The 13,666-nt window shown below is 40.2% G+C and overlaps 1 protein-coding gene across 3 annotated transcripts in view; it reads left to right on the top strand.

Moving 5' to 3' along the window:
* The window catches only part of CCNK (cyclin K), a 30,691-nt gene that overhangs the window by 7,426 nt on the left and 9,599 nt on the right, over window positions 1-13,666 (top strand). For all 3 annotated transcript variants that reach the window (XM_054530502.2, XM_009249475.4, XM_009249476.4), the window contains 5 exons: window positions 4,050-4,298; window positions 4,927-5,008; window positions 7,443-7,574; window positions 12,733-12,838; window positions 13,328-13,385. In XM_054530502.2, coding sequence (XP_054386477.1) covers window positions 4,102-4,298; window positions 4,927-5,008; window positions 7,443-7,574; window positions 12,733-12,838; window positions 13,328-13,385 — 575 coding nt within the window. In that variant the 5' untranslated portion in view covers window positions 4,050-4,101. The remainder of the gene's footprint in view (window positions 1-4,049; window positions 4,299-4,926; window positions 5,009-7,442; window positions 7,575-12,732; window positions 12,839-13,327; window positions 13,386-13,666) is intronic.

The raw sequence follows: 13,666 nt of genomic DNA on the forward strand, positions 1-13,666 counted from the left end.
ATTTCACATTGCATCACATCAGAAGCCATGTAATGTCAGGTTTTCACCCTATTAGTGATGTCAAGTGTGATCATTTTGTTAAGGATCAACTGTATTTTTTTTACAGTAGTTAATATCCGTGCTAGCAAAGTCGCATTTATTATCAGTAGCATTTTATTATCAGTAGTTGTCAGTGCTAGCAAAGTATTATTCTCTCTATATATTAATATTATGGACACTTGGATTGTATATTCACTATTTTATGATCAACCACTGTCATTTTTCTTTTTGCTATTCAAATTACCTTGGATTAGTCCAGTGGGCACCCATCATGGTGGCTCCTATGTCTTTTTTTTTTTTTTTTCCTAGCAAATCATTCCTTCAGCAGTCCTATGTCTTTTGATAAGCTTTGATTAGTCTGAGTACATCCCAGGCAGGCTCCAAGCCCAGACTGGAAAGAAACCTGCTTCCTTTTAAAGGGTATTGGTATTGAAAAAGTTAAGATTTCAGAACTAGGAGTGTCATTCCTTCTTGGTACTTGAAAAGGAGAGAAATGGAATACATATATATATATATATATTTAACCATGATTTATTTTGATATCTTCAGTTAAAGTTTAACATTACAGATTTTTTTCTTAACATTTGGTTTTCTGCATGTGTGCATTTGTTTTCTTTGCACTGAAAATCTTGGTTCCTAACAACATTAGCATTTACATATTTGCTTTATTCCACAACATGCAAAAAAAAATTTGTTTGAAAATTACAACATTAATGACACTACTAACAGTACACTAATGAAGTTTTAAAATTTCCTTGGGGCCAGCCACTGTGGCTCATACCCATAATCCTAGCACTTTGGGAGGCTAGGTGGGAGGATCACTTGAGGCCAGGAGTTCGATGCTGCAGTGAACTAGGATCATGCCACTGCACTTCAGCCTGGGTGACAGAACAAGACTCTGACTCTAAAATAAATAAATAAGTAAGTAAGTAAATAAATAAATAAATAAATAATTCTTTTCAGTTATTTTTGTCCTTAGAATATATCACTAAGCATGTAACAATATCAGAAATTACTTGGAAGTAATTTTCTGTGTGATTTTGTTGCCCATTTGGTTTGAGTTTTAGGATTTGCTTTTTTATTTTTAGTTAAGTTTATGAGTATGTTAAATATTTACATGATTCAAACATCAAAGTTATAAAAATACTCGGCAGGGAGTCAAGCTGAAAGAGCACCTAATGGCCACATTGGAATAATTTGAGCAACAAAATAAATAATGATAGTATTGGATTATAACCCAAAGAATAAAATACTCACATGTCTGTACTAAAGTAAATAAACAAATGGGAGAGAAGAAACAAATATTAACAAAATGATTCCAAATAATAAATGTTGAAGCAGTGAAGGAAATAGAAAGTCACCATTAGAACACCACAGTTATAATCATCTCAGGTGAATGCTAAAATTAGTAGATGAAACTTGAAGGAGAAACAGACATTTGTATAGTATTTTGCATTGTAAAATATTTCCCCCAAAATATTTACTTACTAGTGGGTGGTTTTAACATATGTCCACAATTTCTTTGATATCTCTCCCTCCAGAAAGTAGAGCTTAATTCCTTTACCCTTGAGTGTGGGCTGGACCTCGTGACTTGCATCTAAGGAATAGAAGATAGGAAGGGAAAAATAATAATTTACAGTGAGAAACCTGGTAGACTTCATCTTAACCGAGAGCTCATGGTTAACAGCAGTAAGTTGTTCTGATATCACCTGCACTCAAATATGATGTGTAGTTAATAGTGGTTATACCAAAGCTAATTTCTTTTTTTGGATAAATGAACCATGGTTATGGAAGATGTTTACATTGGGGAAGCTAAGTGAAGGGTATAGACAAAAACTCATCTATCTTTACAGCTCTTCTGTAAGCCTACAATTAGTTTAAAATAAAGGCTTTCATAAAAAGGCAAAGCTGTATAAAAAGATATATACATAGAGAAGTCTTGTTTCCATTCCTGTCTTTTCCATCCTGTTTTTCCCCATTCCTTATTGGTAATTATTTTTTGAATTACTTTCAAAAAATAGAGATGTCTGGCTGGGCGCGGTGGCTCACACCTGTAATTCCAGCACTTTGGGAGGCTGAGGCAGGCGGATCACGAGGTCAGGAGCTCCAGACCATCCTGGCTAAGACGGCGAAACCCCGTCTCTACTAAAAATACAAAAAAATTAGCCGGGCATGGTGGCGGGCGCCTGTAGTCCCAGCTACTCGGGAGGCTGAGGCAGGAGAATGGCGTAAACCCAGGAGGCGGAGCTTGCAGTGAGCCGAGATCATGCCACTGCACTCCAGCCTGGGCGACAGAGCAAGACTCCATCTCAAAAAAAAAAAAAAGAGATGTCTGTTTTTTTCCCCTCCTGTCTTACATAGATGCTAACATGCTGTGTACACTATCCTATACCTTGCTGATCTGGAAATTTCTCTGTCCAGTACTTAATGATGTTTCTCGTTCTTTTTAATAGCTGTGGGGTATGCTATTGTGTGCATGTGTCATATTTTACTCAGCCAGTCCCCTGATGATGGGCGTTTGGGTTGTTTATAGTTTTGCCATTATAAATAACACTACAGTGAATAATCTTGTGCACATGTTGTTTCATAGTTGTGACATTTCATAGTTACGAGAATATTTTCAGAGTCGATTCCCAGCAGTGGGAATCCTGGGTCAAAGAGCAAATGCATGTGTAATTTTGTTGGATATCGTCAACTTCTCTGTGACAGTTGGACCATTTTGTACTCCCACCAGAAGCTTATAAGATCACCTGCTTCTCTGTAGCCTTGCCAACAGAGCAAATTGTCAAACTTTGGGATTTTTGCCAATCCAGTAGGTGAGAATTGTATCTCAGTGTGATGTCTGATTATGAACAGGTCATATTTTCTGAGGTTTTAATTAACTGGTCTCCCCCGCCCTTTGAACAGTGCCCAATTTAATCAGTCGCACACAAAAATGTAAATTATTAGTTCAAGCTTTTCTCCAGGTACTTAATTCTTCCTCTTGGAGGGAAGATCAGATTTCCTTCAGAGCTGCCCGGTGGAAGGAGGAGAATACTCAAGCCCCGCCATGTCACCTTCCCCACCAGAAATGAGGCAGATACACAGAAAAGGTTAGGTTTCCAGATGAACTGGTGGGAGCCCTGGCCCAGAACCTGGCCACAGAGCTGCTGTTTTCTTGCTAACCAGACTAACCTGGCTCCAGCCAGCTCTTTCGGAACCCTTTTGATACCTTATTTGAAAGTATCTGCTGTCTTTGATCCAGGTTACGAATGACTTATTTGTAACAGTGGTCTCTAGATGAGATCCTTCGTTGTTTTGTTTTTTTTTTTTTCTTTCTTTCTTTCTCTCAGCATGGAGCTTTTGGAGAATGTCTTTATTCTGAGTGAAAGAAAAGGAAGAGGATGAAAAAGCAAGAACAGTTTAAAGGAGCTCCTTCTCTCATGGACCACTTCCATCCACCCACTCCCCAAATCACAAGATGCACATTTGGTTTACATCAGTGAATTCAGTGATTTGTGCAGATGTGAATTAACCCAATCCCACGACTTGTCTAAGTGAAAGTGCCTACATGGAATAAACTGAAAAGGGGTGCTGGATGGAAGAGATGGTTAGTTTTAGAACATAAATCTTTGTCAAGATTAAGACAGGCCCAGGTTTTACTGAAGAATGGAATCTGGACCAGCGTTAGAGGACCTGTATGTCTAGTGAAGAAAAACCAGAAGAAAGTGAGATGTACTTCGTTTCTTCCAAAACTTTGTCAAATAAGGTTAACCCTTTAATCTCGAGAGAGGGAGGAAATACTCTTCTTTTTAAACTACCATGAAATTTGAGATTTATTAATATTAGTACTGGGGTCATCTTACAGTATTGTGTTAAATTGGCTCTGGAGTTAGCCTGGGCTTGTAACTGGCAATTGACAGTATGGTTTCTATAGGAAATAGTGATCCCAAACCAGGTACAATCTATGATTCTAGATTGCTTATAGTATGGAGTATTCCTTTCCAACTTTGCTTTTCTCTTTCTCATAGGATCCTAACATTTTCAGAGAACCTTTTGGAAAGAACAAGTCTACTTCAATAAATGAAGGAGAATAAAGAAAATTCAAGCCCTTCAGTAACTTCAGCAAACCTGGACCACACAAAGCCATGTTGGTACTGGGATAAGAAAGACCTGGCTCATACACCCTCACAGCTTGAAGGACTTGATCCAGCCACTGAGGCCCGGTACCGCCGAGAGGGCGCTCGGTTCATCTTTGATGTGGGCACACGTTTGGGGCTGTATCCTGACTCTCCTTGGAATCTGTTACAGATAGGCTCCCCACTCACCACCAAATTAGATTCTGTAGACAAAATATATAGTAATTTCTCTATACTAGAGCAGTTCTTAAATATCTGTTTGAATGTTGTTTCTGGTGGGGGGTTTTCTCTTTCTGGTTTGTCATTTTAAAGGTGTAGACTTAGCCACTGAGGAGGTGGCCAGCCAGGAGGATATGAGGCACCCATTAGGATCACAGTTGAGGCTGGGCACAGTGGCTCATGCCTGTAATCCGAGCACTTTGGGAGGCCTAGGCAGGAGCATCCCTTGAAATCTGGAGTTCGAGACCAACCTGGGCTGCAGTGAGCCGAGATCACACCACTGCACTCTAGCCTGGGTGACAGAGACGCTGTCTCAGTAAAGAAAGATCACAGTTGAAGTGTTTCTAAAGGGTGTTAAAAGTATAAAACTTCAGCTTGCTAATTCTTGTACCAGAATTCTGATACCCTGAGATTCCCATCTCGTTACTTTGCCACTAATATTGTTTACTTTACCAATGATTTTGTTGTTGTTGTCTTTTTGTTTTTCTACATTTAACTAAGAATATAACCTGTAAAAGTTATTGGTTAGAGTCCTTAACCAGAACAACAGACACTATGATACCCTGGCAACTGGAATAATTTATTTTCATCGCTTCTATATGTTTCATTCCTTCAAGCAATTCCCAAGATATGTAAGTGTTTGAATTTTATTGTAATTCTCTGTCATATGTTATTATTTCCACACAGTTTGGTGGACTAATTATAGGCTCTATTTTTCTCATATTTTCCAGAAAGTATTTATTTTTATATGGTATATACTATATATAAACAAAATCAAGTTTGAACTTTGTTTATTCCAATTAGCCATGTTCAAATCTTTTCACTTAGGCCAATATGGACCATAGTCATATTGCGCTTTGTATGAAAGTTTACTCCCGTGGTACCTTTCCCAACATAAATTTGGGCTTGTAATTGAGACTCAACAAAGTCCAAGAAAGCAAAATGGAACAGAAGTTGTCTATGCCATATCACTCATTCTTTGGTTACTCCTCAAGGCATGCATTGTGTCTTACTCTCTGTGGGAGATAGAGTAGCTTTCAGTCCAGGATAAGTGGTATGACATGCACAGAACACATGATGGAAAGTGAGGCCATCGGAAGATACTGATAAAAGAGTTGTGGCATTCAAGGAGGAGACGAATTACATCTTGGAGAGAGCAGGGAAAGTGCTAGGAAGAAGGTGCCAGCATTAAGGTAAGCCTTAAACATACATAGGGCATAGCCATGCCGTGATGGGCTAGGTCAGTGGTCCAACAGAAGCTAGCATAAGCAGAGGCAGGGGGAAGCATGTGACACGTTGTCAGCCCAGCCAGGAGCTTGATTTGGCAGGAAGGAAATGATGAGACCCTGGATGGATAGGTAGACTGGGTCAGACCACGATAAGCCTTGAATGCCAGACTTCAGAAATTTGGCTTCAGTGGGTGAACAATGCAGTAATTAAAAGGTTTCGTGAAAATGGCAGACTTAACATTAAAGTCATTGTGTTGATTTGTTTTGTTTGCTAAGATTTTAGTAAGATTTATATACATGTGTTCCTCACTGGTTGTGAAGTTCTTGAAGAAGGAGACCATGTTGGAATCAGTTTTGTAGCCCCGGCAGAGTATCTGACATCTAGTGTGATCAGGATTATGTGAGGAGAGTGGCATGTAGGAAGGATTGGAGTGGGCAAAGAGAAGCTGAAGACAGAGCACTTCAGACCCCAGTGATATAGGGACTGAGCTAAGGTTGAAGCAACTGGAGGGACAGTTTCTTTATCCATTCAGGCTGCTATAACAATATGCCTTAGACCCAATAATTTACACACAACAGAAACTTAACTCTTCACAGTTGTAGAGACTGGGAGGTGTAAGATCAAGGTGCTGGCAGATTCTGTCTGGTAAGGGTTTGTTCCTCATAAAAGGGCTCCTTCTTGCTGCATCCTCAGGTGGTGGAAGGGAGGAACAAGCCCCTTGGGCCTCTTTTATAAGGGCAGTAATCCCATTCAGAATCACTTCCCAAAGGCCTCACTTCTTCATACCGCCACCTTGGGAATTAGGTCTCAAGCTATGAATTAGGACATAAACATTCAGACCATAGCAGAAAGAAAAGGAAGCTTGGGCAGTGCTGAGATGGATTCCACAGGACTGTGCTAGAAAGAAAAGGAAGCATGGACAGTGCTGAGATGGATTCCACAGGACTGCGCTAGAAAGAAAAGGAAGCATGGGCAGTGCTGAGATGGATTCCACAGGACTGTGCTAGAAGGAAAAGGAAGCATGGGCAGTGCTGAGATGGATTCCACAGGACTGTGCTAGAAGGAAAAGGAAGCATGGGCAGTGCTGAGATGGATTCCACAGGACTGTGCTAGAAGAAAAAGGAAGCATGGGCAGTGCTGAGATGGATTCCACAGGACTGTGCTAGAAAGAAAAGGAAGCATGGGCAGTGCTGAGATGGATTCCACAGGACTGTGCTAGAAAGAAAAGGAAGTATGGGCAGTGCTGAGATGGATTCCACAGGACTGTGCTAGAAGAAAAAGCATGGGCAGTGCTGAGATGGATTCCACAGGACTGTGCTAGAAGAAAAAGAAAGCATGGGCACTGCTGAGATGGATTCCACAGGACTGTGCTAGAAGAAAAAGGAAGCATGGGCAGTGCTGAGATGGATTCCACAGGACTGTGCTAGAAGGAAAAGGAAGCATGGGCAGTGCTGCAGAGAGAGATTCCACGGGACTGTGTTTAGTTGTGCTCTTTCTTTTTCCATGGCAAAGCTTGCTGTTTAGGGAGTTAATTTCAGATTGGAATATGAGAAGAAAATTTATTTATGTGACTCTCTTCCTTTTGGGCATTTTCTTTGTTTACGTGACTTTTTTTTTAAGAAAGTTAAATTTTAAATAATTTATGAAGCTAGAGTTTGGGGAATTTATATGTATAAAATTTCCTTCAAGCTTCTAGAGTATCAGAGTATTTGTGAATGATAAAAAGAAAGGTAGGGGAATGAGAAAGACCAGTTTATTATGAAGGCCAAAATTTATTGTATCTATTTCTATGTGACCTTTGATAACAAAAATCAAGGACTTTTGTTTCCCTTTTAGGTGACAGGAGCCTGTTGCCTATTTCTGGCTGGGAAAGTAGAAGAAACACCAAAAAAATGTAAAGATATCATCAAAACAGCTCGTAGTTTATTAAATGATGTACAATTTGGCCAGTTTGGAGACGACCCAAAGGTAAGAATGATAATAACTTCCTGCCTTCTGGTCTTGATTCCTCATGGTAGTATTATACAGTTCCACATGTTGACAGTGCCTGTAGCCCTTGTGTCTGCCAGTCTCTTGAGTTCCTAAGAGGGCCTTCTGTAGAAGTTACTTTATGCTTTTGTAAGAAAGGAGGGAAGATCGTGTAGCCTACACTTACTCAGTGCTTCCTTATGTGCCCAACAGTATTCTAAGCACTTTGAGGCAATGGCACATTTCATGGATATGAGCAAAACTCCTCTTAATTGCCATTAGGACTCCACTTCTTAAGTGCAGTGGTGATGGCAGGGTTACAACTCCAGCTAGCTTCTGGGTCAAACAAAAGTATGTATGCTATATGTACACATACACATGCCTACATATGCCATGTGTCTTTTGCTTCTAAAGAATGTTGGAAGGTATCAACATTTGCAGCATTTTTATGCACCCAAGCTTGATACTGGTCACACCAGCCATCCTGTCCTTTCCATACAACTCACACCAGTGTCAGCAAGTGGTGCTCAAATAATTGTACGTATTCTTTTATTGTGTTTTTAAAATACCACTTTTAGGGACACATGGCAGTGTTCCTCCACTCCCATTCTCATCAAGTTCCCCTTATTGCAACCTCTGTAACACCTGTTAATTATCCTTCATAACATTTATCACAGTTTGCAATTAAATAGATTTTCAAAAATACTTTAGGCCAAGCCGGGCAGATTGCTTGAGCCCAGGAATTCAAGACCAGCCTAGGCAACATAGCAAAACCCCATTTCTACTATATAAGAATAAACTGGCCAGGCGTGGTGGCTCCCGCCTGTAATCCCAGCACTTTGGGAGGCCGAGGCGGGCGGATCACGAGGTCAGGAGATTGAGACCATCCTGGCTAACATGGTGAAACCCCGTCTCTACTAAAAATACAAAAAATTAGCCGGGCGTGGTGGTGGGTGCCTGTAGTCCCAGCTACTCGAGAGGCTGAGGCAGGAGAATGGTGTGAACCCGGGAGGCGGAGCTTGCAGTGAGCCAAGATGGCACCACTACCCTCCAGCCTGGGCGACGGAGCAAGACTCCATCTCAAAAAAAAATTAAAAAATAAACTAATATTACTTTAAAAGAAAAAAAAACCTTATTATTTTTTGCTAGGCATGGTGGCACGCACCTGTAGTCCCATCTATTTGGGAGGCTAAGGCAGGAGAATTGCTTAAGCCTGGGAGGCAGAGGTTGCAGTGAGCCAAGATCGCGCTACTGCACTCCAGCCAGGACGACAGAGCAAGACTTCACCTCAGGGGAAAAAAAAAAACCACTTTATTTTTTTTTAGAGCAGTTTTATGTTCACAGCAAAAATGAGTGGAAAGTACAGAGATTTCCCGTATACCCCCCACCCCACACATGCACAGCTTCCCCCATTTTCAGCATCCCCCCCACCAAAGTGGTACATTTGCTATGACTAATGAGCCTGCATTGACACATCACCCAGAGTCCAAACTTCACATTAGGGTTCATTCTCAGTGTTGTACATTCTATGGGTTTGGACATACGTATAGTAACATGTAGCCACCATTATAGTATCATGTAGTCTATTTTCATAGCCTTAAAAATTCTCTGTGCTCCACCTGTTTGTCTCCTTCTCCCCCCTAATCTCTGGCAACCACTGATATTTTTACTGTCTCTGTAGTTTCACCATTTCCAGAATGTCATCGAATTGGAATCATATAGGATGTAGCTTTTTCAGATTGGTCTCTTTCACTTACTGATGTGCATTTAGATAGTAGTATCCGTTAGATGATTTTTATCAAATTATCACACACATAACTCCCTCCCCTTCTCAGCTGTCAGATGCGTGAGAGCAAAGACTATCTGTTTTGTCTAATGCCTCATACAGTGGCAGGACAGAGTAGGCATTCAGCAAGTACTCGTGGAATAAATGTCAAACTAATGGTCTGAGGAAATTTCTAAATCACAGTTAAAGCTAAAGCTATGAAGTTCAGCACCATTCATGGTGTTGTTTTTCCTAACTAGCTTGTATTGTCTCACAATAGTTATCTTTTTCTCTGCCAAGCATTATGTATGTATATACAAAATGTATAGTCATTCTCCTCATTGCTTTGAGGAGTTAACAAGGGCCCAGAACACTTTTATACATATTGTGGTTGTGATTAACACTAGTATTTTCTAAGTATTGCCAATGTGGGTAACTCTTTTGAACTTAATTATAAATCCATTAATCTGTTTATAAACATTTGAACCTATTAGGAACTCATATTAACTGTAACCAAAAATGCGGTTTTATAGAAATAATTTCACCATCAGATAATGTTTTCAATATGCATGGGTATTTGATTTTTACTGAGTAGTGGGGCCCTGTGTCCTAATGTGATAAGTCTGATTGTAGGAACATGCCGTGGTTCAGTCACGCCCCGTCGCAGGGGCAGGTGAACCTTGTGGCTGGCAAGCTGTGCTTAAGGATAAGACATCACACAGATCTGGGACCACAGCAGGGCATGGACTCATGGCAGCTGCTGGTTTGTGCTATCCCAGGGTGCCTTGGAGAAGCCTCCTTTACTTTTAGCCTTTACCCACTGTACCGTGAAGTCAGGAAACCAAGCCCCAGTCCAGGAACAGTGAAAGTAGAAGTTCTAAAGCTCCTGTGCCCCAGAATATGGGAAAAGAGGGGTCACCATACCAATTAGATCTGAATGGGGGAGGGGGCTTTGCAACCTGCCCCCTGCCTATCTCATGTAGTCTTCCCTGGTTGGAGTCGGGGCCAAAGGAAAACACCTGGAACTGGGAGCAGTGAACACATTGGGGAAGATGTTTTCCTCGGCAGAGAGGAGGGCAGTTCTTTTGTGGGGGCAGTATAAGTATTTAGGAAAAATAAGATCATGAGTCCCATGGAACATTTTTTTGTCTTAATTAGCTTTATTTTAATTGTGTGGCTTTTCTCTGTAATATTATTTGTTTCAGCCTTTGTGCTGGGCACTAGACATGAGGCACGAGGCAGAACAGACATGGTCTCTGCTCTCATGGACTCTGCAGTTGAGTGGCAGAATAAATTTTAATCAAATGAGTATATAACTATTTGATTATGAGTTGTGGTGTACGCTATAAAAGGTCATTTAAGGTCCTGTGATAGCATTCCACCCAGGGACCCAGGCAAGTCCCCCGGATAAATAGGGGCTGAGGGAAAGCGTTCCTGAGGAATGATGTTTACTCAAAGACCTATAGTGACCCCATTAATTGAATATTTGGAAGACAGAGGGAGGGCAGGCCCTGGGCTATCCTGTAACAGTATATGGGCTACAGCCTGCAAGCCAATTGGTACACTTGGTAAAAAGAATTGTTTCTAAATTTAGAGGAAGTGTTGAAGCTTCTGGGAAGCAGGTGGTGACAATGACAGACAAAGAAAAAAATTGTTTTGTTGTTTTTTTTTTTGAGTTGGAGTCTCACTCTTGTTACTCAGGCTGGAGTGCAGTGTCACAGTCTCAGCTCACTGCAGCCTCTGCCCCCCGGGCTCAAGCGATTCTCCTGCCTCAGCTTCCCAAGTAGGGGACTACAGGCGCCTGCCACCACAATTGGCTAATTTTTATATTTTTGGTAGAGATGGGGTTTCACCATGTTAGCCAGGCTGGTCTTGAACTCCTGACCTCAAGTGATCTGCCCGCCTCGGCCTCCCAAAGTGCTGGGATTACAGGCATGAGCCACCATGTCTGGCCCAGTTTTTTTTACACTGTGTGAAAGTTTCTAAGATTTTTAAAAACTTTCATGAGAAAATGCTTGGGAAACTAAGATTGAAAAACCTAGTCTTGCCATGTAATTTGGAATAATAAATCATTATAGAATCATCTCTGTATCCTATAAAATAATACCATGCTTCTAAATGAAAGCCAATGACCTGTGGGTCTCTGCACCTGTTGATGAGATTTACAGTCCTCTACAAAGCCCTGTCTTTGATGCCAAACAAGGAATTCTCTCAAATTGTCCTCCCCACACACATTGTCTTGGTTGTGGTTTATGTTGTCTTTAAGCAGTAGGTACAGTCGGCTGTACAGGGGCTGAGTTCAAGACATTAGTTAGAGAGTATCATCAAAGAAGACATTCCATTAACGATAGCAACAGTAAAATATCCAAGGTTAAACCTTGTGGAAACCTCGTTAGTGGGGTGGGGAGGACTTTAAAACAACTAAAGGACTGAAAAGATATTAATAAATTTTTGGAAGGAGACTTCAATATGGTTAAAAATCTCCATTCTCCCTAATTCTATAAATCCTCTGAGTTTCCAATGATAATATTAATAGCATGTATGTTTTCTGGAATGATACTAAGTAAAATGGCTACTAAAATTTGAGTGAGGGGGACATGCAGAACCCAGAAACTGTTTGAAAAAGAGAAGTAATACTGGAGCTATTGTATCCCACCCAAATCCCTTTGATCCTGGTCCAGGAGTAGACAGGCAGATCAGTGAACAGAAAAGATAGTGTGTGTGTAGGCAGACATACACACATAGTTAAGGAGGTGATTTAGGTAGCATTTTAAATAAAATTGGAAATGATCATTTATTCAGTAAGTGTTGTTGGGATGATTTATTTCAAATAAATGAAAGATTTAAACACAAAATTGATTTGCCCCCATTTGCACATAATACACTATATGTGTACATGAGTATATATACACACACATACACACACATACACACACAGTGGTACAACTTATCTCTGAGTTTTCATGAGGCTGGCTATCATAAACTCTTTCTTGCTTAAAATGTTTTCAATAAAAATTCCTAAAAAATTGCATTTTTAAAATTTGAGGTCTTGAAAGAAATTACAATTTAGTCAAATTATCAATAACGTAAAGATCTGTTTTGTAAAGGGAGACTCATGTATGTATTGAAAATAATAATATTTTTAAGGATCTTTTGTTTTCAGTATTTTTTTTTTACGTTAAACCTCTGCTTTGTCTTCCTGTTTGAGATCTTTTCAGAATTTATCAGTGTCTCTGAGCATGTTAAAAGTCCGAGTGGGAGAGAAAAGAAGGAAAAGCAGTTGCTAAAATATAACTTGAAGAGAGAATAAATAGACAGGAAAGCTCACTTTTGTAATGCTGCTTGAGACCTGCAATTGTAATTACTATCCTAACATTTGTGATTGATTTTTAGGAGGAAGTAATGGTTCTGGAGAGAATCTTACTGCAGACCATCAAGTTTGATTTACAGGTAGAACATCCATACCAGTTCCTACTCAAATATGCAAAGCAACTCAAAGGTAAGAAGAAAGTTTTCAGAAGAATTTTTTCATTCTGAAATCAAGTCTTTATAATTTGATGATACTCAAATTACGCTTCTCAAAAGAGGAAAACAAAGTTTGATGTGTAAAATACCAAAGACATGGCTTGTTCAGTCAATTCAGTATTGCAGCTGTTAATGCTGTTTCCTTTTATGTATAAACAGGCCCTGTCATCCAGTTGCCAAGTGATAGGAGAGGCAGGAAAATGAGTCAGAATTTTTTAAATGGACTAATAAACTTAGCCTTGGAGCCAGGTTTTCCATACATGGTGGTTCAGCGTAGGTCATGAGGAGGAAGAAGGGGTAGGACGTGGACCCACATCATTCATCCTTGTTTCCCACGCAAAAGCTCTTTGCTGTGTATTTGAGTGGTGCTGAACACATGGTAGGTTTTTAATAAATACTTGATGCTGCCTGTGAATTTTTTTTTTCTATTGCTATTAATTTACCTTTTTGTCCCCATTTCTAGGTGATAAAAACAAAATTCAAAAGTTGGTTCAAATGGCATGGACATTTGTAAATGACAGGTATACATGTTCAAATGTTGATTAATTATAGTATTTTAAAATAGGCAGAGACTTCATGGGCCATTTCATCTAAACCCCTCATTTTGTGTCAGAAGAAACTGACTTGCCCTGGCTTGAGGAGCCAGTTAATGGCAAAGCTGGGACTGACGTCCAGGTCATCTGCTTCCCAGCAGAGGGTTTCCTTCTGCCCTGCCGTGTCATGGTGGTGTGAGGTGCTGAAATTTTATCACCAGTCTGAAACATAAGTCCAAAACAATACACTGGAGAATTTTGAAAACTAA

Source organism: Pongo abelii, chromosome 15 (assembly GCF_028885655.2).
Source record: "Pongo abelii isolate AG06213 chromosome 15, NHGRI_mPonAbe1-v2.0_pri, whole genome shotgun sequence".
In the NCBI taxonomy this organism is placed as follows: domain Eukaryota; kingdom Metazoa; phylum Chordata; class Mammalia; order Primates; family Hominidae; genus Pongo; species Pongo abelii.